This window comes from Camelus dromedarius, chromosome 17 (assembly GCF_036321535.1).
Source record: "Camelus dromedarius isolate mCamDro1 chromosome 17, mCamDro1.pat, whole genome shotgun sequence".
NCBI classification, from domain to species: Eukaryota; Metazoa; Chordata; class Mammalia; order Artiodactyla; family Camelidae; genus Camelus; species Camelus dromedarius.
Window position 1 is genome coordinate 27117524 of NC_087452.1, and position 21811 is coordinate 27139334.

The 21811-nt window shown below is 42.7% G+C and overlaps 1 protein-coding gene and 2 pseudogenes across 2 annotated transcripts in view; 1 reads left to right on the forward strand and 2 right to left on the reverse strand.

Annotated features, from left to right (window-relative positions):
- The window catches only part of ABHD6 (abhydrolase domain containing 6, acylglycerol lipase), a 43892-nt gene that overhangs the window by 12317 nt on the left and 9764 nt on the right, over nucleotides 1-21811 (reverse strand). The window contains exons 2-6 of one of the 2 annotated variants that reach the window (XM_031470620.2): nucleotides 21617-21681; nucleotides 15372-15524; nucleotides 3280-3436; nucleotides 1806-1919; nucleotides 340-472 (exon numbers count right to left, since the gene is read on the reverse strand). In XM_031470620.2, the coding sequence (XP_031326480.1) occupies nucleotides 340-472; nucleotides 1806-1919; nucleotides 3280-3436; nucleotides 15372-15490 (523 nt within the window). In that variant the 5' untranslated portion in view covers nucleotides 15491-15524; nucleotides 21617-21681. The remainder of the gene's footprint in view (nucleotides 1-339; nucleotides 473-1805; nucleotides 1920-3279; nucleotides 3437-15371; nucleotides 15525-21616; nucleotides 21682-21811) is intronic. The other variant, XM_031470623.2, reaches the window with a different exon arrangement.
- LOC135323344 (nucleolar protein 56-like) lies at nucleotides 3448-5337 on the reverse strand (annotated as a pseudogene).
- On the forward strand, nucleotides 3844-4361 carry LOC116158253 (histone H2A.Z-like; annotated as a pseudogene).

Here is a 21811-nt window from a genome sequence, read left to right on the forward strand (position 1 = left end):
GCTCCTAAGAACTCAATAAATGTTTGGTGTTAACATTATCATTATATTTCAAGGTATTTACATGCTGTAAAGTACTATACACATTTTAGTTGACCATCTCAAATTCTTTGTGGAAAAAGGCTGGCTCTATATTTTAAAAGTGAGTATGTTGTGATTATGGTTATACAACTATTGTTTGATTATACCACTAAAGAACCCTGATTAGTTATCTCTAAGGCAGACGTCAAAAAGATGATTCTAAAAAAACAGTCACAGCAGACATTGCCACTTGCTTCTTTAGAGGTTCCGACCCCACTGTGCTCAAGTCACTTAGGGGGTTGTTTCAGCTTAGTAACTCACCAGCAGGACACACAAGAGACAGGCTGCAGACATCTGATGGGTAGTAGGCAGCATACACCCCAGCCACGTGGCCGCCCATGGAGGTGCCAATCAGGTGGAAGGGTTTTTTGTTCAGCTTCAGGCATTCTACAAACTAGGAAAGGAAATGAGAAGGGGGCTTGGTTATACAACTGCAGACAACAACAAAGGTGATTACAGAGCAGAAAACCTCTGTACTTCCTTAAAAGACAACTGTGAAGTGCTACTGATGAAAAGGGATCCGAAAGTCTACTGGATCCATTATCCAGTTGAGCCCTGTGGCATGCAGGTACCTCTCTTTACCTGGCAGAAGTGACTGAGGGGTCATTTGTAAGTATAAAACCAACAAAGATCTCCCTAATTCATGAGTCAGCAAACTTTTACATAAAGTTCCCAAGAATAAATATTTTATGCTTTGTGGGTCATATGACCTCTGTCACAACTATTCAATTCTGTAGCACAAAAGCAGCTGAAGACAAAATGTAAGCAAATAAGTGTGCCTGTGTTCCAATAAAACTTGGCTTACAAAAATAGTTGGCAGGACAAATACAGCCCACGGGCCATAGTTCGCTGACTCTTGCCCTAATTTACAGCCCTTCCCATCCACTCAACCATCCATTCATATAACTATCTGTCTATTCACCGATCCATTCATTCATCCACTTGTCCATCCAACATTACATCCAATCATCCATCCAAGTTTCTATCTATTCAAACATCCAACCAACTATCCACCCATCTATCCATTCATCCAAAAAATATTTATTGAACATCTAGTATGTATAAGGAACTACGGTCAGCTGCTGAAGATACAGCAAAGAGTCAAAGAGACAAGGTTCCTGACCTCAACAAAATACATAGTTTAATGGAGGGAGAGAGCAGACATTAAATAAATATCCTTGCCTGGGGGAAACAGTTCATGTCAATTTGAAACTTATGAACCACTAAATTCTGAAATGGTTCCCGAGCTCCATGACCTTGAAAGGTCAGCCAGATGGGGGGGCTGAAGACAGATACTAAAACAGAACAAAATGCAAAGAGCATCCTCCCCACCCCCCACAACCAGGCAGAGGGGCTGTTGCTGTCATCAGGTAGCTGGTATGCAGAAAAACAGACTCCAGGAAAAACAATGGTCTTGAGAAATTCTAAACTCCTTTTGCAAAGAGCCAGTGCTTGTCAGAACAACTGCATATCACAGAATGAGATCGCACTTCTTCAGAAACAACTGCAACAGGCTTAGAGGAGAACAGTCTGCAATAAGCCCTGGCCCTCCAAAGCTGACGAAGGATACCACTGGGCTGCCATTTTGTTTGAAATTACTTGCAGACAGAATGCAATGCAGACTGGTTATGAGTCAAAATGGAACGCTCTTGCCTGCTCTCCAGACTTGGGCATGCGACAGTGGGCAAAACCCATCTGGGCAACTTTGGGTGGAGCCTCCTACTTACCTGGTGTATCCTCTTGACTTGACCGTCTATGGACAGGTCATCCAGAGAGGAGCGGGTGGTACCCTCATGTCCTGGCATGTCCACGCAGACCAAGTGCAGGTTCTTTGGTAGGAACTAAGGACACAAAGGCCCAGAGAGTCAGTATGTGGTGTGCAGGACATGTCTGCCCACTTTTCTGGGGAGGATGCCCCCACTTACCCAGTGACCTCGATAGCTACCCCTAGGCAATTATGAGCCTGGACCACCCAGTGTCCTACCCTAGTAACATCTGACGTGAATAAGCACTGCCAGCAGCCTCCTAGGAAGCAGAGGCCCCCAAAGCCTAACATATAGATGGAAGGGGACTTGGGGGATGACTGGAGAAGGGGTACAAAGGTCAGGGTAGCAGGCCTGCATCTTTTGCTCTTTCTTGACACTAGCTGGCAGGTACTAATATCTTCTCCTTTCCCTTACCCCTTCCACACTTACTTCAGTCATGCAGTCACTGACTTGAAGCTGTAAGGGATGGTTCTGTCCTCCCAGAGTCCTGGACAGCTGCAGGGCCCAGGAGCAATGCTCTGCCTAAGAACTATGTCTGATCACCCTGATTCTGGTTTCAACTTTTCTTTTCTGCATTAAGGTCTAAGTCCTGGGGTGTTTTTATCCTAACACCTTCTTCCATTTAAATATGTGCCACTTTGACCAGGAAACTGGGAAACATCAGTTATCAATAAGCAAATATCCAGTTATCTGAAAGATGGAGACAGGGAGTGAGAGGTTCATTAAGGCATGAGGATAACTGTCCTCACAGTGGAATCTGGAAATGACAACACAAGTAACTAGAGGATGTGTGAGCCTTTTCCTCCTGGTATAGCTCATACCCGGGATCATTCAGGTATGGTCCTGCTTGAGGTGGGAGCCTGGGGTGCTTCCCTCCCAAGACCTCTCCCAGCCCCATCTTCACCAGCTGTTCACTTTTACCAAGTAAAGCAAGTTGCCACAACCAAGGAAAACAGGACAGAAAGTGAGTGATTTGGAAAACTATCCTAGAAGCTGCCAGATCAAGACTGTTTCTCTTAAAGGCTAAGGAAGAGAAAAAGAAAAAGCAGATATAGAAGGAGGAGGGAAGGAGAGGGGAAGAGGAGGAGGAGGGGAAGGAAGAGGAGAAACTTGGGAGTAGAAAAGAACAAATGATTTTTTAAAAGCTGCATCTTGATAGTCATGACAGTTCTGAGATGAAGCAGAGTGTCAGAACCTTCCCTAAGAAATATGCATAAGGTAAAACGGTTTGTGAGGCACAGATTTTACAAATAGCATTTAACTCAATAAATTTTGTCTGATAAAAAGATCTGAATAATATACTGCATTAGTTTTAGGATGATTTGAGCCACAGTTCCCTTTGCTTTCTACCGCCGCTGATGACATTGTGTCCAAGTAGAAACGTTTTTCTTTCCAGAATGGCACCCTCTGCAGAGGGAAGAATCTAGAAGTGCACCTTGACCACGCTGAGCCACATATCCTTGTGCGCAGAGAATCCGTGGAGCATGAGGATGGAAGGCTTGTGGCCAGGCCTGCCACGGAAAGAGTAGCAGAACTGATAGTCGCCATGGTGGACGTAGCGGACCTGCATGCCCAGCGCCCTCCGCCAGTACCTGGGGAGGAAAAACACAGGCAGAAGGGTCAGCGAGCTCCGGAGAAGCGGCTCCAGGAAGAGGACTCTCTGTAGTCTCACTTCAAGGTAAGAACACCTCTCCCAGCCCTCCTGCTCCACACGGGTCTCGAATCCTCCAGTGCTTCACCCGTGAGGACCACAGTGTGAAACCATTCCAGGAAGCTCCTTAAATGCGTATTCTGGTATATATGTCACTACTAATCAGTCTATTAAGAGGAAAGGGTGTGTTTTCTTAAGAAGCATGACACATAATAATCATCTTTGGTTAATATATATTTCTAACAGTTTGAACCGCAGTGCAAAGAGGCAGCAGGCAGTAGGATCTCACTGGGTATCTGACTAAGCCCTTCCTCTGTCTTGCTTGTTTGAGCTTCAGTAGAATTCGAAATGGCTGGCGCTAAGTCTGGGAAACATTCAGAAAGGGCCGAAACAAAGACAGTTTCCCCTCGCAGAGAGTGCTGGCTCGCATTTCCTGGGGGGCCATGTTCATCGACAGCTAAAACCTGGGCCGCGCAGCTGTGGAAGTGTGGGCATGAGTGTGGGAGTGCACTGTGTACAGCGCAGCCATCCTGGAGGACCTCAATAAAGAGGTGCCTTAACTGGCAGGAAATGCATCAAAAGACTTACAGGTACAGTGAGTTCCCCCTCGTCATTTGCAGCCTGCTATTCGTGGAGATGAGGAATTGGACTCTCTCACTGAGGCTGCAATTGCTGGAGGTGGTGTCATTCCACACCTCTACAAAGCTCAGGATGGAAGGAAAGGACAACAGGAGACTATCGAACAGATGCCTGGATTCCTTATTATCTCAGGATTCTGTGCACTCTCACAGCTGTCGAGTGTCAGGGATTCCAGGGACTGCATCTCTGTGAGAAACACTCTTTTGCCTTTTTGTAATTCTATTTGAGCAAGCTGGAAGTTTACTAGCTTTCCAACCAACCAAATTTCTGAATTTGAGTCTTAACCTTATTCATTCATTCACTCATTCCTGTGAATTTGTTTTTATTGAGATAGAGGGGGTGGGTTGGGAAATCTTCCTGTGGTTATGTCCTACCAGGGAAATGTCCATTCTCATCTTCTTGGCATAGCTTTTGGGACTTTTCCTTCTCCTTGGAGATGCTGCTCTTGCTGCCAGCAGCCTCTTCAGGTCCACTGCTGACAGCTCCTCCTTGGAAGAGAATTTCCTCTTTTTCTTGGGGACGCTCTTGTTTCCAGACTCTTCAGGGTCACTGGCTGGTTCCTCTTTGGGGAAAGATTTCTTCCTCTTGGGAAGATTTCCACTGCCAGCTGTTTCTTCAAGATTGCCACTAACCTGCTCCTCCTTGGGAAAGGATTTCTTGTTTTTGAGGTTTGGAGAAAGAGACAGAGGGGTCTTCCACTCCATCCTCCTGAGGAGCCTCCTGGGCTTTTGGTTTCCCTTCTCTCTGAGTCTTGCATTTGCTCCTCGCACTCCCAGGAAACTGCTGCTGTTTTCTGAAGACGCCAGGGAACTGCAGCCAGCCGTTCATTTCCTTCTTCAAGTGTTTCTTCTCCTGTTTCCTCAGCTTCCTAGTAATCTCAGCAGTGGCTTCCTCAGCCCGAACCATTGTCTCCTTCACGACATCCAGATTCTTTCCTGAAATCTCTCCAGTCTCACAGAAGGACAGAGGCGCCTTGAATTGTTCTCGAAGCTTCTCCTCATACACACTTAACGGCACCTCAGGGAAGAAATCAACTTGTGAGGCAGGACTGCTTTTGTTTGCCAGGTATTGGGAGATGCAGCTTTTGTTCTTGGCAGCTGCTTGACCTATCAAGGGGGAGTGGAAAATGAGTCCATATTTTGGGGTGCTACCCTTTTGTCTTTGGGGCTTTGGAAACTTGATCCTCTTGCTGGATCCAGGGAATCATTCAGACACCAGGACTGGCCATCAGAGTCTTAACCATATGTAAGGGATACTGAGGCGTCAAAGAAGCTATTGATTCTCAAGTATTGGATTTTGTTTGAGTTGACTATTTTTGTTTTTGTTTTAAACTGTTCAGATTTTAACTGTGATGCAGAATTTATGGTAACAAACATTTGATTTTGTAAAGACGTTATTTCCACTATGATGGATAAACCCAATAAAGGTCATATCCTCCCCTGTGCCCCAAATATATTTTCCCTAGAGATTTTGAGAGTGAGAACTCGTTTCTTAAGAATTATCTGCATCAGTTCTCTGATTTCATTCCTTACAACATATGGCAGCTGGTTGAAAGCTCCGTTTCTGTTGGTTACATAAGACTTGGCAGTGCTGGAGTTTGGCCTGAAATCGATTTCAATGTGAAATTACCATCTAAACAAATTAATTCTCTGCATGAGATGAGAGATACTTAACTCAATTAGAGATTCACTTGGTGGTATACTTTGCACCAAAGAGGTAGCCAAGTCTAGCAACAGCAAATAGCTTAAATTGATCAGTTTTAAACCTCTGTGTGAAGTAACAGGAGAGAGTGGTGAGAGTGTATATTCACATTACTTGTATCCGCATACAAAACGCGTGGCAGCGTGTACACGACACTGTGGAGAAGAACATCCGGAGCGGAGGTGGGAAATACAGAGAGAAGCAGGTGGAGAGGGAACAGCGGTGGGAGGGAGAATTCTCACGTTCCTTTTAGTATTTTTTCAATGAATGCATTGCCTATTCAAACATTAAAATATAATAAAATTGGCTAGCTTAGCAGCTCTTCTTATGACAAAACACGCATATTTCAAAATTCTAAATCATGGAAACATGACATGAATTTGTTGACTCATTCATCTCCCAGCTCATTCATTTACTGATGGATGATCTTGAACCTCAATTTCCTCACCTATAATATGGGAGAATGCTGCACTCTGCTGAGGATATGGATAAGATTAAATGAGATAGTCCACTACAAAGTTTTGTTCAATGCTCAACACATGGTAAGTATTCAATAAATGGTAGTTTCTAAACAGTAAAAAAAAAAAAAAAAAAGGCTGTCCTTCAAATACATCATCTGCCAAAACTTCAAGGGAAAATTGTGGAAAATTTTGTGACAAATTTGACAGCCATAAGATTGATATCCTTGATATATTAAAAAAAAAAGTATAAATTGATAGGAACCATGCTAAGACCCCAAATCATCATTGGGCAAAATAAGCAAAAGGATTACTCAGAGTAGAAGAGATATTAATGACTAACAAATGAAAATATGTTCAACTTGACTAACAATGAGAGAAATGAAAATCACAAGACGTATATTTTTTATGAACTCCTACATTAGAAAAGTGCTTTAAAAAACAAACAAACAGTTATAATGTTCAACCTTTCTAGAAAGCAATCTGGCATTAAGCATCAAGAATCGTTAAAAAAGTCGTGCTCTTTGACCTAGTCATTATATTTCAAGGAATAATCTGTCCTGAGGAAATAAGCAGAAATCTTGAAAAAAAATTTCTAAAGATGTCCAAGATAGTATTACTGAAATTAGAAAAAAAAAAATCGGTACTAACTTGAATGTCCGTAAATAGAAAATGTATTATGTAAATTATAAGATATCCAGATAATGTAATATTTTACTGTTATTAAAAATGAGGTTTTCAAAAATATCCAGTAACACAGGAAAATGTTCAGGATGTAATGTCAAGTGAAAAAATAGGACCCAACTTTTTTTATATTATTGACTCCTATTCTGTTAAAAAGATTTTTTTTTTTTAACTATACATAGATGAGGTGGGGAAAGAGAGGTGGTAAGAACAAGAGGAACCGAAGAAAATGATGTGACAGGTTATGGGCAATTTCTGTTTTCTCTGTGTTACCTTTTCATAATCAAATTCTCTACAGCTCTAACAGAAAGTACAGGATGAGTTCAAAGGGAGAGCTGCAAGGACCTTGTGGAAAAGGTGACATTTGAACAGGCACCTGGGTACTCAACGCAGATTAGCTGGAGTCAAAGAAAAATGTGCCCTGAGGAGGGCATGGCAGAGGCACAGGACTGGGGGAGAACCAGGGGTGACTTGAACCCAAAGTGAAGGGAGACGGGGTTAGAAAGGAGCCTGGCACCAGAATCAGGAATTGAGGACTTCCTCGCACCAGGTGGAGCTCTTGGGTCCTCCGCCACGTTCTTCATTTAATTGGTACATCCACTGGAAAATATTACCGAGGTTTCAAACACAAGGAGCTAGAGAATGAGTATCAGTAACTCCAAATGATCCTCTCAGTGAAAGAGTGGGAAGAAGACTCCTTTAGCTGCCAGGTCAGCTAAAAAATGATAAAAGACCAATGGCTCAGATGGGAAAACAAACTCAAATTCTTCGGTTTAAGAATAATAGAGAATATTATGACTGAAAAATTGTGCTGAACACTGGAATTTGACACAACATTGTAAAATGATTATAAATCAATAAAAAACGTTTAAAAAAAAGAAAAAATAAAGTAAAAAAAAAGAATAATAGAGAATAACTTACTTCTAGTTCATAAACATCACAAAGTTAGAGATTAGAAATAGCTGCAAGCTTACAGAACAGAAACAAAGAGGAGTTAAACTGGGATGAACAAATGTCTCAGGAAAAAGACCTTTTTTTTCTTTTCCCTAAGACTTTATTTTGTGTGTGTGTGTGGGGGGGGTAACTAGGTTTTTATTTATCTTAATGAAAGTACTGGGGATTGAACCCAGGACCTCCTGCCTGCTAGGCATGCACTCTACCACTGAGCTATACCCTTCCCCCAGGAATAAGACCTTTTACAGACACAGTCGCAGTGCAAAAGTTGAACTGCTCCTGTTTCAGGAACAGAAGTCACTGAAGGCTCTACTGACCAAAACAGAGAAGCCCCAAAAAGGAGTCTCCATGGCGTTCCTCTCTGAGAAAGGCCTCCCAGGGTCCAGACCCTTCATCCTGCAAGTCTGGTTTCTCCAGTTTATAGGAAGAAAAGTACTTACACATTTATTTTTGTGTGTGGTAAATTATGCCTATCATCTACCATTTCGACCATTTTAAGTGTGCAATCAGCGACATTAAATACATTCATGATGTTGTACATCAACCGTCATCACCATCCATTTCCAGAGCTTTTTCATCATCCCAAATAGAAATTCCACACCCACTAAACAGCAACTCCCTCTTCCCCTTCTCCCCTCAGCCCTTGGTAACCTCTGTTCTACTGGCTTTCTCTCTGAGTCTGCCTATTCTAGGTGCCTCATATAAGTGCAATCATACAATATTTGTTCTTTGGTGTCTGGCCTACTTCACCTAGCATGTTTTCAAGGTTTACTCATGTTGTACCCTATATCAGAATTTCATTCCTTTTTTGAGGTTGAATAACATCCCATTGTATGTATGTACTGCATTTGGTTTACTATTCTTCTATTGATGGATATTTGGATTGTTTCCATTTTATTGGCTGTTGTAAATAATGCTGTTATGTACATCAGTATATAAGTAGCTGTTTGAATTCCTGTCTGTAAAAGGTCTTGTTCCTGGGGGGAGGGTATAGCTCAATGGTAGAGGGCATGCCTTTCAATTCTTTGGGGTATATATCCAGAAGCAGAATTGTTGGATCGTATGGTAATTCTGTGTTTAACTTTTTGAGGAATCACTAAACTCCAAAGCAGCTGTACCATTTTACATTTCTACCAGCAAAACACAAGGGTTCCAACTTCTCTACTTCTTCACCAATACTTGTTATTTTCTGTTTGTCTTTTTTTAAAATAATAGCCATCCTAACGTGTATAGTATGTTATTGTGGTTTTGATTTGCATTTCCCTAATGACTAGTATGTTGAATATACAGTTCTTTTTACTGAAATATAATTTACACACCATAAAACTCACCCTTTTAAAAGGTACAACCAAGGAGTTTTTAGTATATTCACAAAGTTGTGCAACCATCACCACTATCTAATTCTGCAAGCTTTTCACTAAAAAGAAACCTGACTGAACTGCACACTTAAAAATGGTTAAAATGATAAGTTTTATATTAAATATACTTACCACAAAAAAAGAGAAAGAAACTCACATTCATTAGCACCTACGCACCACTTCCCTGTCTGTGCAGCTCCTGGCAACCACTAATTTACTCTGTCTCTATGGAGTTGCCTATTCTAGACATTTCCTATAAAAGAGCTCATTCACTACGTGGCCCTTTGTGTCTGGCTTATTTCACTAGCATGTTTTCAAGTTCATCATTGTCACAGAATGTATCAGTACTTCATTCCTTTTTAGGGTTAAATAACACCACATTATTATTGGATATGCAACATTTGTTTATCCATTCAACTGCTGATGGACATTTGGGTTGTATCCACGTTTCAGCTATTAGGAATAATACCACTATGAACATATATTCACAAGTTTTTCTGTGGACATATGTTTTCAGTTCTCTTGGGTATTCTCAGTTCACAAAGAAGTAGAATTCTGGGTCATACAGTAGCTCAAAAACCTTTTGAGGAACTGCCAGACTATTCCAAAGTGGCTGCATCGTTTTACATTCCTGCTAGCAGTACACGAGGGGTCCAATTTCTCTAAATCTTTCATTGTTATTTTTTAGAGAAACTTTCAATGGAAGTGTAAATCATACTGAGAAGTACAGATACTGTAAGTGTACAGCCTGATGAATCTGCACAAAGTGAAGGAACCCAGTATCTGCTACCCACATCAGGGTCTAGAAAATGACCAGCATCCAAGATACCCAGCTCATGTCTCTCCCCATTCCTACCTTCTAAAAGTAATCACTACCTCACTTTCAAACAGGAGAGATTTGCCTGTTTTAGAACTTTATTATACAATAAATTCTTATTTGCATCTGACTCCTTTCACTCAATATCATGTTTGTGAGGATCATTCATGTTGTGGAATACAGCACTACTTTCTTCCTTTCCATAGCTACACAGTATTCCATTGTATGAATAATTACATGACTAAACCTCAATTTATTTACCTGTTACAGTAGTAATGAGCATGGTGTGTTCCCAGTTTGGAGATATTATGAACAAAGCTGCTATGGAGTGTTTCTGTATATGTTTTTTGATCAATATTCATACACATTCCTATTGGGTGAAATCAGTGAGTCATTTTGCCAGTATTCCAAAGCAGATGAAGCAATTTACACTTCCATCAACAATATACGAAATTCTAGTTGTTCCACATCTGAACTGGGTTAATAGTATCCCCCCTAAATTCATGTCCACCCGGAATCTGTAAATGTGACTTTATTTGGACATAGGGTATTTTTTTTTTAAAATCTTTAAAAAAAAAATGATCTTTTTTGTTTTGTGGGGGGAGGTAATTTAGTTTATTTATTTATTTATTTTAATGGAGGTACTGCAGACTGAACCCTGGACCTTGTGCATGCTAAGCATGCACTCTACCACTGAGCTATACCCTCCCCTAGAAGTAGGGTCTTTGTAGATGTAGTCAAGTTAAGTTGAGACCATACTGGATTAGGGCTGGCATCAAATCCAACATGATTGGTCTTTTTTGAAGGAGGAAATCAGGACACATAAACACACAGAAGGAGGAACACCACGTGAAGACAGGCAGAGATTGGAGTAACACATCTACAAGTCAAGGAATGCCAAGGACTGCTGGCAACCACCAGAAGCTAGGGAAGGGGCATGGAACAGACCCTCTCTCAGAGCCTCCAGGAGGAATCAACCTTGCCAGGGCCTTGATTTAATATTTCTAGCCTTCAGAACTGTGAGAGGGTAAATGTCTGTCGTCGTAAGTCACACGGTTCGTGGTAATTTGTTACAGTGGCCACAGGAAACTAGTACAACATCCTTGCCAATACTTGGACTTGTCAGTCAGCCTTTTTCATTTTAGCCATTCTAGTAGGTGTGAAAATGGCATCTCACTGTGGTTTTAATTTGAATACCCCTTTGGACCAATGAAATTAAGCATGTTTATTGACCACTGGATAATCTCCCGTCTTTAGGTCAACTGTATGTAACATAACGTAACCATGGGAGTGATACTTCACCACATTTACTTTCAGGTTCTGGGGATTAGAGAGGCAGAGCTTTGTAGGGCTGTCTTAGTAATTCTGCCTACCAAAGGGGTCAAGTTTGACTTTCTTTCCAGATGGATGCCTATTTGACTAGTCCTCTTTCTCTGCTTAGAGCAGTGCTACCTGTGTCATAATTCAAGAGACTGTATCTATGTGCATCTGTTATGGGACTCTCCTGTTCCATTGATTTATTTGTCCTTCTTTGTGCCAGTGTCACACTGTGTTGATTGCTGTTGCTTAATAACTAGCCTTGAGAGCTGGTAGTGTACATCATCCAGCACTGTTCTCCATCAAGACTGTCTTGCTTCATTGGTTCTTTGCTTTTCCTTATAAATTAAAAAATCTGTTTATTAAATTCCATTAAACAAAACCTGCTGAGACTTTATGGGTATACATTGAATGTATAGATCATTGTAGGGAAATCTGACATCTCTCTCACAGAAGGTCTTCTAATTCACAAATACTGTCTATCCTTCCATTAATTTAGGTCTTCCAAAATTTCTCTCACTAATACCTTGTAGTTTTCTGTATAAAGGCCTTGCACATTGTTCTTTAGATTTATTCATAGATATTATATTTGTTGATACTATGGTAAATGGTATCATTATAATTTATTTTATTTTCTAATTGTTTATTGCTATTCATGAGAATATACTGATTTTTGTTCACTTGTATTTAGCAATCTTGCCAAACCCCTTTTTTAATTCTAACAAATTATCGACAGATTCTTTTGGACTTTTTATGACAATCATGTCATCTAAAACAGTTTTATTTCTTTTTTTCCAATTTTTATCCCCTCTTCTCTCTTATACGTACAATTTCTTAATTGCACAACTGGATTTCTTTAGGAAAACAAAAATCTTCAAAAATCTCAGTCTTTTTCCTCCCATGTGTAAGTCTTTACAGCTTACACAATGAAAACCAGAATGGTCCCTGATGTCACCGTTGCTGGCCTCGGCATCTTCAGCTGTGGCACCTCCAGCAGAGGCTCTCTGTGGACTTGCAGCCAAGTATTTGGCACCTCCTGCTGGAGCAACCATAGTCCATACAGCTGTGGAACTGGGCTGGCCACGTTCGAGGACACTTAGACCTAGAGAGCTGCTCTGAGGACTGGCTGTGCCTACCGGGGACACCTGTTCCTGGGGCCTGAGGAGCTCAGAAGACCCAGAGGGAGGTCCAGGCGAGCCTTCCCCATGCCCTTATGCTCACACGGCCGCACGGCTTGGCGTGTTTGGGATGCCCAGCTACCTCTGCAGCCTGCTGTTCCTGTCCACGCTGAACTCCTGAAAATTAACCTGACTAACCCAGGTCTGCCAAGTGAACCCCCGGGGGATCGTTATGGGCAGCTGAGTAAATGAAGGCCTTTGGAGGAGAAGCTGTGATTAAGGGACATAAGTGACTCACAGCAAAGCTGCTTGTCCTATGACAACGGCTGGGTAAATGCCACCCGCAGTGAGGTGATTTGAAGGAAACAGGCTGTGTGTCGGTGGCGTGGGGGAGCTGTTTCACAGGAATTCCGGCAGCTCTCTGCAATGGCATTAGGGGTTCTGTCACCATAGTCACAGCCCCATGTCACAGTGCTACTCGGCATAATCCGAAAGGATTTCTAGGATTTTCATCCTCCTCAGCCAGCTGGGTTTCTTCTTGGCCTGTGTGGCCGAGTTCACAAAATAAAGAACATTGTATTCATCCTCCAGCCACAGCTCTGAGCTGAGTGACAGGCAGGGGCAGGCTTCAAAGTCACATGCATCTGCACTGTCAAATAATAAAAGACTGAATGTTCTGCTCTGTGGGGCCTCTCTGGGTTTTGCTGGCATTACTTTTATTAAAAAAGTGAATTATTTGCTATGTATGTTGTATTATTCATAATAGCCAAAAACTAGAAACAACACAAATGTCCATTTGGATAAGTGAAATGTGGTATAACCATACACTGGACTATTACTCAGCCATAACAATGAATGAAGTACTGACACGCACAGCAGCATGGATAAGCCTTGAAAAGTGAAAGAAGCCGACGCAAAAAGCTACCAATCATGTATCTCACATATATGAAATGTCCACAACAGGCAAATCCAAAGAGACAGAATGTAGAGAACTAGTTGCCAGGGGATGAAGAGAGAGGAAAGTGGGAGGAACCGCTGACAGGTATGGGGGTTCCTTCTGGGGAGCTGGAAATGTTCTGGAGTTAGACGGTGGTAATGGTTGCACAACACTGTGAATGTATTAAAACCTATGAATTGTACATTTTAAAATGGTGAATTTTATGTTACATAAATTTTAACTCAATGAAAAAGTCAATTATTCGCTATGAAGTTACTTTTCTCTTTGCAGATCGAGTATCAGAATTATTCTGAGACTCTGACTCTGAAAGCCTCCCCCATGATAGCCCAAGGAACGTGGAGGGACTGCCGCATAGAGGCTGGTTTCTGCTCGTGGTGGGTGGAATTAGTCTCTCTATAATCACACCTCTGTCTGCAGCCATATCCATGGTTACGGCTCACATCACTGAACAGCATTTGCTGCTTCAATTTGATTTGTTTAAGAAAAACAGTATTTGTGTATGGAGGTCCATGGTACCTCTGCAGGGCTGAGGGCCACACAACTCTAGCCTCTCCACGTTAGGGGCCGCAAAGGAGTCTTGGACCCAAAGCTCTCTTGCCGCCAGTGCTTCAAGGGCAATGGCATTTAAGCAGCCAGGGTCTCAGCTTCGTCCATGCAGAGGTGGGTCCTGGGCGACCCTCTGAAGGGGTCATCACCTCCCCACAAGAGAGAGTGAAAGATGAAAGCTCCCTTCTGTTCCATTAGCTTCTTTTCAAGGATCAGAGCCTGGCTGGCAGGCGGAAAATTCCACACGCTGATGAAACAAAAGAGAGCCAGAAGGGAGGGCAACTAAAGGGCACAAACACATCTACTCCCTGGGCACAGAGGGTAGTTCTAACTTCCACAAGTTGTGGCTAAAATCTCAGTGTGCTTCCCTGTGACACGGAGAGGAACCAGGTCCATTTTGGGACTTCCTCCATCATGGGGTGCGTCCATGGCAGCATGAGGGTGACCATTGGTAAATGAACTGTGGCATGAAAAGTCACTGAAGCACATCAGGAGGCGGCTTCTCTCTTTTCAGCTGTTAACCTTCTGATTCCATCAAGGAGAAAGGCTCTGTTTGGGGCTGCTACATCTTTCGCATGTCTCAGACTTTGTAACCAAGAGAAAAGAGACAGAGTCTTTGGTAGGTAACAGTACCTGGGCTAGAATTTAATTAAGAACACAGTTTAATGGCATTGTGCTTATTTTTACTTTTTTATATTAATTTCCTATTTATTGGAAATGGCAAGCTTTCCACTTAAGGTAGTGATACTTATATTACTCTTAAGTTGATTTAAGACTTAAAGAAAGTCACTCTAAAGAAAACACAGAAGAAAAGCAGAGGTGGTATGTAGACAGGTCAAGAATCATAAAGGTGACACAAGAATGACAGAAGTTTTGGAACTTCTTTTTCTTCCTGCCACTTTACTAATGATCACTTTGAGAGCAAATCTAAAACCATTCTGTCCTACCCATGCCGTCACCGTGGTCCTGCTTTTTCAAATTTATTTTTTCGGTGGGTTAACACTGCACCTATCAGGACATCACTGGATCGGAATCCAATGACCAAGAAAACCCAAAGGAATTCCCACCAGCGTGCACATAACAAGTAACTTCGGGAGTGAGGGTGGCCTCATGAGCAAAGACACTGGAAGAATTCACCTGATAAGAAGCTACCACCACCAATTCCTCAGACACACTCCCAACAGCCAAAGAAAAAGAATGGCTTTCAACTCTTCTCTATGTTTGAAATATTTCATTAAAAAATATTGAACAGCCACAACCAAACGGACATGCAGAGATGATGCAATCACAACACTCCCGAAAGCTTCCATTATAAAACCAACTCACCAGTAGTAGATTCTTATCAGTGCAGAAGGCCACAGGAGAAACGAGGCTACAAAGGCCAGGATCGGGATGGCCAGCGTCCCCCCCGCGATCACAAACATGTTAACTACGTCAAGATCCATCTTGCTCTTTCGGGCTGGCTGACACCTGCAGGGGCTGCAGAGGGCGACAGCATCAAAACTCCGTCTCAGGATGCTTCTCAGTGAAGCAGCAAAGGGGAACAGAGAAGAGAACGACACGGGATGAGGGTAAAGATCAGAAGGAACCAAAGTACACAAGTGCTTTAAGAAAATCTAAAGAGGCATGACAACTAAATGTAATGAAGAATCCTTGAGATGATTCTGGATTTCGCTTTAAGCTACAAAAGAAATTGTTAGGCCAACTGAGGAAATCTTGAGTGAGGACTGGATCCTGGACAATATTATTGCATCAGTGACATAATATTGTTGTATCACTGGGTGTGATGATCAGATTGCGGTTACGTTTATAGGTAGGAGAACGTCTTTCTTTCTAGGAGATGTCTGCTGAAGTATTAAGGGAGGGAGCACAGTAATTATCTGCTACTCACCTTTAAAAGCTCAGGAGAGAAAAAATGTCTGTGTGTGGAGGAGGGAGGAATAAAGCAAATATAGTGAAATGGTAACCAGTGGATGAGACCCCGGACGACCCGAGATCTGCTGCTGCAGGCTGAGTGCCGGTGCCTTGTGCCTGTGGGCGGGCTGGGCGCTAAGAACCCTCCATGCCCTCTGTTCCCTCAACAATAAACACCTGGCTGGCCCAGCTGAAAAAAAAGCCCCCCAAAAACAAACAAACAAAAAAAACACGCTTCAGGCTGTACTTTGCCAACCCCTGATAGGGCACACCAACATTGTCAAACAGGCAAGGTGAGTTTTCATCCCCTACTTAAAGGCTGAGGCAACTAAGGTACAGAGAGGTTAGGTAACTTGTCCAAGATTACTCAGCTAGGAGAGTCGTGATTACATATAAAACAGTTTTCTGACTTGGACTCACTCCCTTTGCACCTCGCTCCACATTGTCTAATCTTTTTCCAAGTGGCCTTTTCTCAATCTTTGTAACATCTTTGCTGTTAAATACCCACACTTGTCACCCCTAGTTTCTCCATGAAAATTTGACGACTCTATTCAGATGTTCTGTCTCTTGCAAGAGGTTTGGTGAAACAAGCCCCTCAGTGCAGAGGGTGAGACAGATTCGTCTGTGGGGGCAAGACAGTTCCTTTCAGTTTCACACACACCCTCTCTGGGGACAGTCCTGAGTCTGCAGTAATGAAAGCTGCCGCCTTCTTAGGGACAGAAGCACAGCTTGGGTTTCTGATTCAACTGTCCTCTCAGTTTCTCAGTTACTGTCAACACTTTTTCCAGCACATTTAAATTACTGGCCTCTTTCTCCTTCTAGAACCAGAGCTCCTTGAGGGTAGGAACAATCATACTCTTTCTTTCCCAGTGCCTAGAATAGCACAGGGCACAAATAAGGTGCAAATGAATTAATGAAAAGCAAAGTTACCAAACGGGCTTGATCTTGTTTGTTTTAGGGACAACCATTCCCAATGATGCTGCCAGAGAACTGACTTTTTCTTCTTTCAGTAATCACAAAACTCCCCGGAGGAGTCACCTATTTAATGTCTGGTACAATTTCCGATGCTAAAAAGGCCTCACTGTCAAGGGGTAAGCAAATTAATCACAGAGTGAAGGGAATTTTACAAATCTGTTTGAATTCTGTGGGTCACAGAAGAGTTGATCAAAATGGGACCTGTCAGATTTAAGAGGATTTTCCCACATCACACGGAGTCCTTAAAAACTAAGGGTCACCATCAGTTCTGATTCCTGAGCTGCAGGAAGTTAATTACATGATGTTCTTTGGGACTAGGAGCTAGAGTATTTTATGCCCAAAGCTGTGTATATTACAGACTCTGACACCAAAGATGGGAGCCCCAACATGAAGGCCTGATCATCAGAAAGAAACCTCATGCCTTGTCAATGCCTGCTCTGGATGTTACAGTCAGTTTGGGGGAAGGTTTTAATCTGGCTCCATCCTCCATTTAATGGCAGAATCTTTGATAAGAAGTCTTCGACAAGGAGCTCTTGTAGAGCATCACCCATTTAGCAAGGCGTGGACTTGTTACAGAGAACCCTGCACACTTTTCCTGATGAAGTCAAGTGCAGACAGGCCCTGAGTGAAGACACTAATGCTTTCTGAGTTTTCTATAAACACAGAGATCAGGAATTTATTCTCACCTCTGCAACATTCCTCATTTCACAAAGGACTTGCCCCAGGCTTCCTATAAAAAGGCAGCTGTCCTACCCTGCTGGGGTCTGTTTATAGGATATTCTATGTACCTAAGGGGGAAGCTAGAGACAGAAAACCTGAAGCCTTGTGAACACGGAACCATCAATGACTGAAAATCAAGTCAGTGGCAGAGTGTGGAGTTTCCCAAAACATAAGGCCCACACAACTGATGTGTCCAAGATACTTTAGAGAGAAGGCGACCACTTAGGACTACACTGTGTAAGGTAACACTGACATACATATTGAGAAAGTCAATTCTTTTCAGTTCTCTTTCCATCCTGCTGAGGTCAAGAGAAGCTCTCAGTGTGGTTATTAAACAGTTTTCTAACCTGTGGGCCTTCTGCAGGCAATGGTATCTAGCTATTTAATAATATTGTTTCTTTGTGTTGGTTTTTATGGATATTTTGAATTTATGGTAGTGATGCAAATTCAGTTATGTTAAAAGAAGGAAGCAATTTAAAGAAAAATGCCAACCAGGGGATACATGGATCTGGCGAGCAGTGTGGATGGCTGCCACTGGGGCAGATTCATGTGACAGATGAGTGCGGGCTGGGGTGGGGCATTCTGGCAGGCTCTCTCTCCCCCCAGGCTCTTCCACACGCTGGCTCTGACACCTTGGTTTCCTCACTGATTAACGAGAACATTCATCCAAAACATCTCTTCTTTTCTTACTCTGGTGACTTAAAACATTGCTGAAATTCTGACAGGCAATGGAAGAGTAAGATCTGGCTTGCCCCCAAGAGAATCGTGTTCCCTGTTACATTATTCCCAGAGCCTAACACGGTCTCTGGCAAATATTTGGTGCCTGGTAATGCCTAAATAGGCTGAAAAATAAAAATGCACTCATTTTACGTATCTAGTGTGTCATGTGAGGCACCTCAGTGTGAAAGACAGTGATTTCAGTGGCTTTGCAGCACAGTGTGACTCAAGGGGTTATCGGGAAGGAGAGCTGGCCTTCATGGCACCAGGGAGGGTAACACATGTCACATCCCAGACCAGAGTCTGCCACCAGGCCCTCCACCCGTTAACATCCAAGCCGTGTGTTCGAGGCCTTTATCTCTCAGGGACAAAGATTAATTGAATAGAGGATACGTCAGTAGATCCAGATAAACATTGGACTCATGCTCCCAAGTTTAGTCTGGGGATAGAGGTCAGGCGTAACAGGTCACAACTGCCCTTCAATGCTCTCACTGATTCTGAAAACCCAGAATCCTGACTTCTAATACCTTAATCTCAAGGTAAAAAGCAAAATTCCAGGGATAAATAGAAAATAAAACACTTTCATTAAATCTTGCCTTCCCCTAGATATCTACCCATATTCCATCAAATTTGACAACTAAAGTCCTGGTCTCTTTAAAATAATGATTATTATAACAACAATAGCAACAATAATGACCCATGGCCACCAAATCCACATCCAAAGAGCAACAGCCTCCACCTACTGAGTGAGTGCTGTACACCAGGCCCCGTGTAGGTGGTTTATATACATCCTCTCATTTTGTCTTTCACAACGTTATAAAGTAGGAAGCATTTCTCCCATTTTAAAGGTGGAGAAACTGAAGCTTAAAAAAGTTAACAAATGGCCCAGAGGCCATCTGGCTGGTAAGTGGCATGAGCTACATTTCAATCCAATCTTGTTGGGTATTCCTGGTTCATGCTGCCTTTGCCTTCTCCCAGCACTTGCTAAGCAGACACTCTTTGGGCATCAGTTACACACAAGGCATGGAGTTCAGTGTCCCCACTGACAGTCTTTGCACTTCTCTAGAACTGTTTTAAGAGCAAGTAACATGATAACTTTATAAGTTAACAACTCATTGCCTTACCGGCTGTTGTCTTTTAAAAACTAACCAGTCCTGATAATTTTTTTCTTTAATTCTGCAATATGAAAATTCTCAGTTCTTGAAATCTGAATATAATATTCCAGCTGTTAAATATTGTTGCATCTACCCAACACTGATTTCTGAAACCAACTTCCTGTCAAGATAAACCGATTTCCTCAAAACTATCACTAATGATCAACACCTTAAAAAGACACTAAGATTCTCTTGTGTGGAAGCCCCAGGATTGATGAAACAACAATTTGAGAAATGAGCAATTCTAACTCCTTGTCATAACTATCTTCTCCATCCTAGGGGAAAATCACACTGTACGTTCCAAGCAAGCAGTTAGGCTTGCTCAGTCATCACTGAAAGTGTGGCAGGACGCTTACTAGGATTACTGCCAGGTACTCACCTCTGTTCTCCTGACCTTGTCAACTCCTCACTCTGGCTGAGCCCATTCCTCCTCTGTACTCTGCAGCTCCGACAGCTCTGCTGCAGAAATGAGCTATGGCTATGAGCACGCCTGGCCTGGATCCTAAAATGTTCCCTCCTCTCTCTCTTGGATATTCCCATGATGCTCTCCTCATTGTCTCCCCTGGAGAGTCCCATCCTGCTCTTTTCACTATCTTCCTTGGAGAGCTCTCCGTATCTACATCCTCCACCCCTCCCTCCTATAGAAAACTCAAAAATCAACAAATCTGGCTAGAATCTCCTTCCAGATTCTAACAGCTTACCTGACTATCCCTATGACCCAAAAGTCCTACAATGTTTCAGGAACATCTCCCCTCCTTCTCCTGATTTATTGATTTCTGCCAACAGTACCCCCATCAGTCTAGCCCCCCAGACTCCAAAGCATCTTTCACTCTTCCTACTTGCTCACCCTCCTATTATGCAATGGTGGGAGGTGCCAGCACTGGAGCCAGCTTGTCTGGGTCTGGACACACTGCATTGTTTATATGTGGCTATTGAAACTGATTAATTAAATAAAACTCAAAGTTCAGTCTTTCAGTCTGTCACATCTTAAGTGCTTGATAGCCACATATAAATAGGAGCTGCGATGTTGGACAGCACAGTTTTAGGCGGTTGACACTGCCAGTAAGTGTTAGACCAAAGGAATTTGTTATAAGAGTGAATGTTGTTTGGGGAATGTTGCAGGTGAAGAAATATTCCCAACAGGTATGAGACTTTGTTATGAGTCAGACCACAGCTCCCTCAGCCATCACACTGTGTCCAGGTCCTCCTTTCTTCCCGTTCCTATTTCTGTAAAGGTTGCTCTTTCACACCCCATTCAGCCCTTCCACCACCAGCTGCCAGAGGAATCTTCTCAATCCACACCAGGGACTGGGGGCTCTGCCTGGTATGAACTCTGACCACACCATGTGATCTCGACTCAATTTTCTGGTCCCACCCCTCTACCTGCACCCAAAATACCCAACTTCTCTCCCCACGCGAGCCCCGCACAGCATCAGGTTCTGTCTCTCCTCACACTCCTTCGCGCGGTGTGCTCTCCTGTCCAGGCTGCCTGATGAACTCCGCTCTGACTGTGGGGCTAAGTCAAGCGTCACACTTCCCAGGAAAGCATCCTGGTCCCCCCAGACCCAGGCCTTTTTGAATCCCTTCAAACTCAGGGCACAGCCCTTGAGAACTGTTTGGAGGGGGCTTTTAGATACATTATCTTGAGCTTTAAAAATCTTCAGGTGCCCTGTTTGTCCTTTATGATTGGATTCATTCTGTTGATTCTTATTTTGTAGTTGGCTTTATTCCTTTGATAACCATGTAAGTTTAAAAGGCCAAAGCTCTAAACTTTTCTTAGAAACAGTGGTAAGTACATATACGTAAACTTAAAAAAATGTGCAGTATATTGTATATATGTATTTGCATGCAATATTTGTATACGTGCAGTCAAATTGTTACAATTCTATCTAATAATTAAAAAAAAAAAAAAAAAAACTTCAGGTGGCCAATCCCCTCCCCACCAGACCTACTGAACCAGAGAATACCTCCTCAGCCTCCAACAGGCTATCCCGCAGAAGACTGCCAGGGCGCTTACAGAGTGGCCCCAGTCTCATTAAAGGCTGCCTTTTTGGAGGGCAATCTATGGTGTTAAAAGTTAAAAGTACTCACACTTCAAAGAGCACAGCCTTCTTTCCCAACTGCTACTGGCTCTGGCAGAAGCTGAAAAAGAGGCTCTGGAACCACAAGAAAGAAAATGACAAAGCATTAAATCATATTAAGGAATATGAATGAAGTGCTAACAGCCGGCAAAACTGCTGGCCTCACTTGAGGCGGAGCGCTCTCCTCCTTGACACAGGCCAAGTA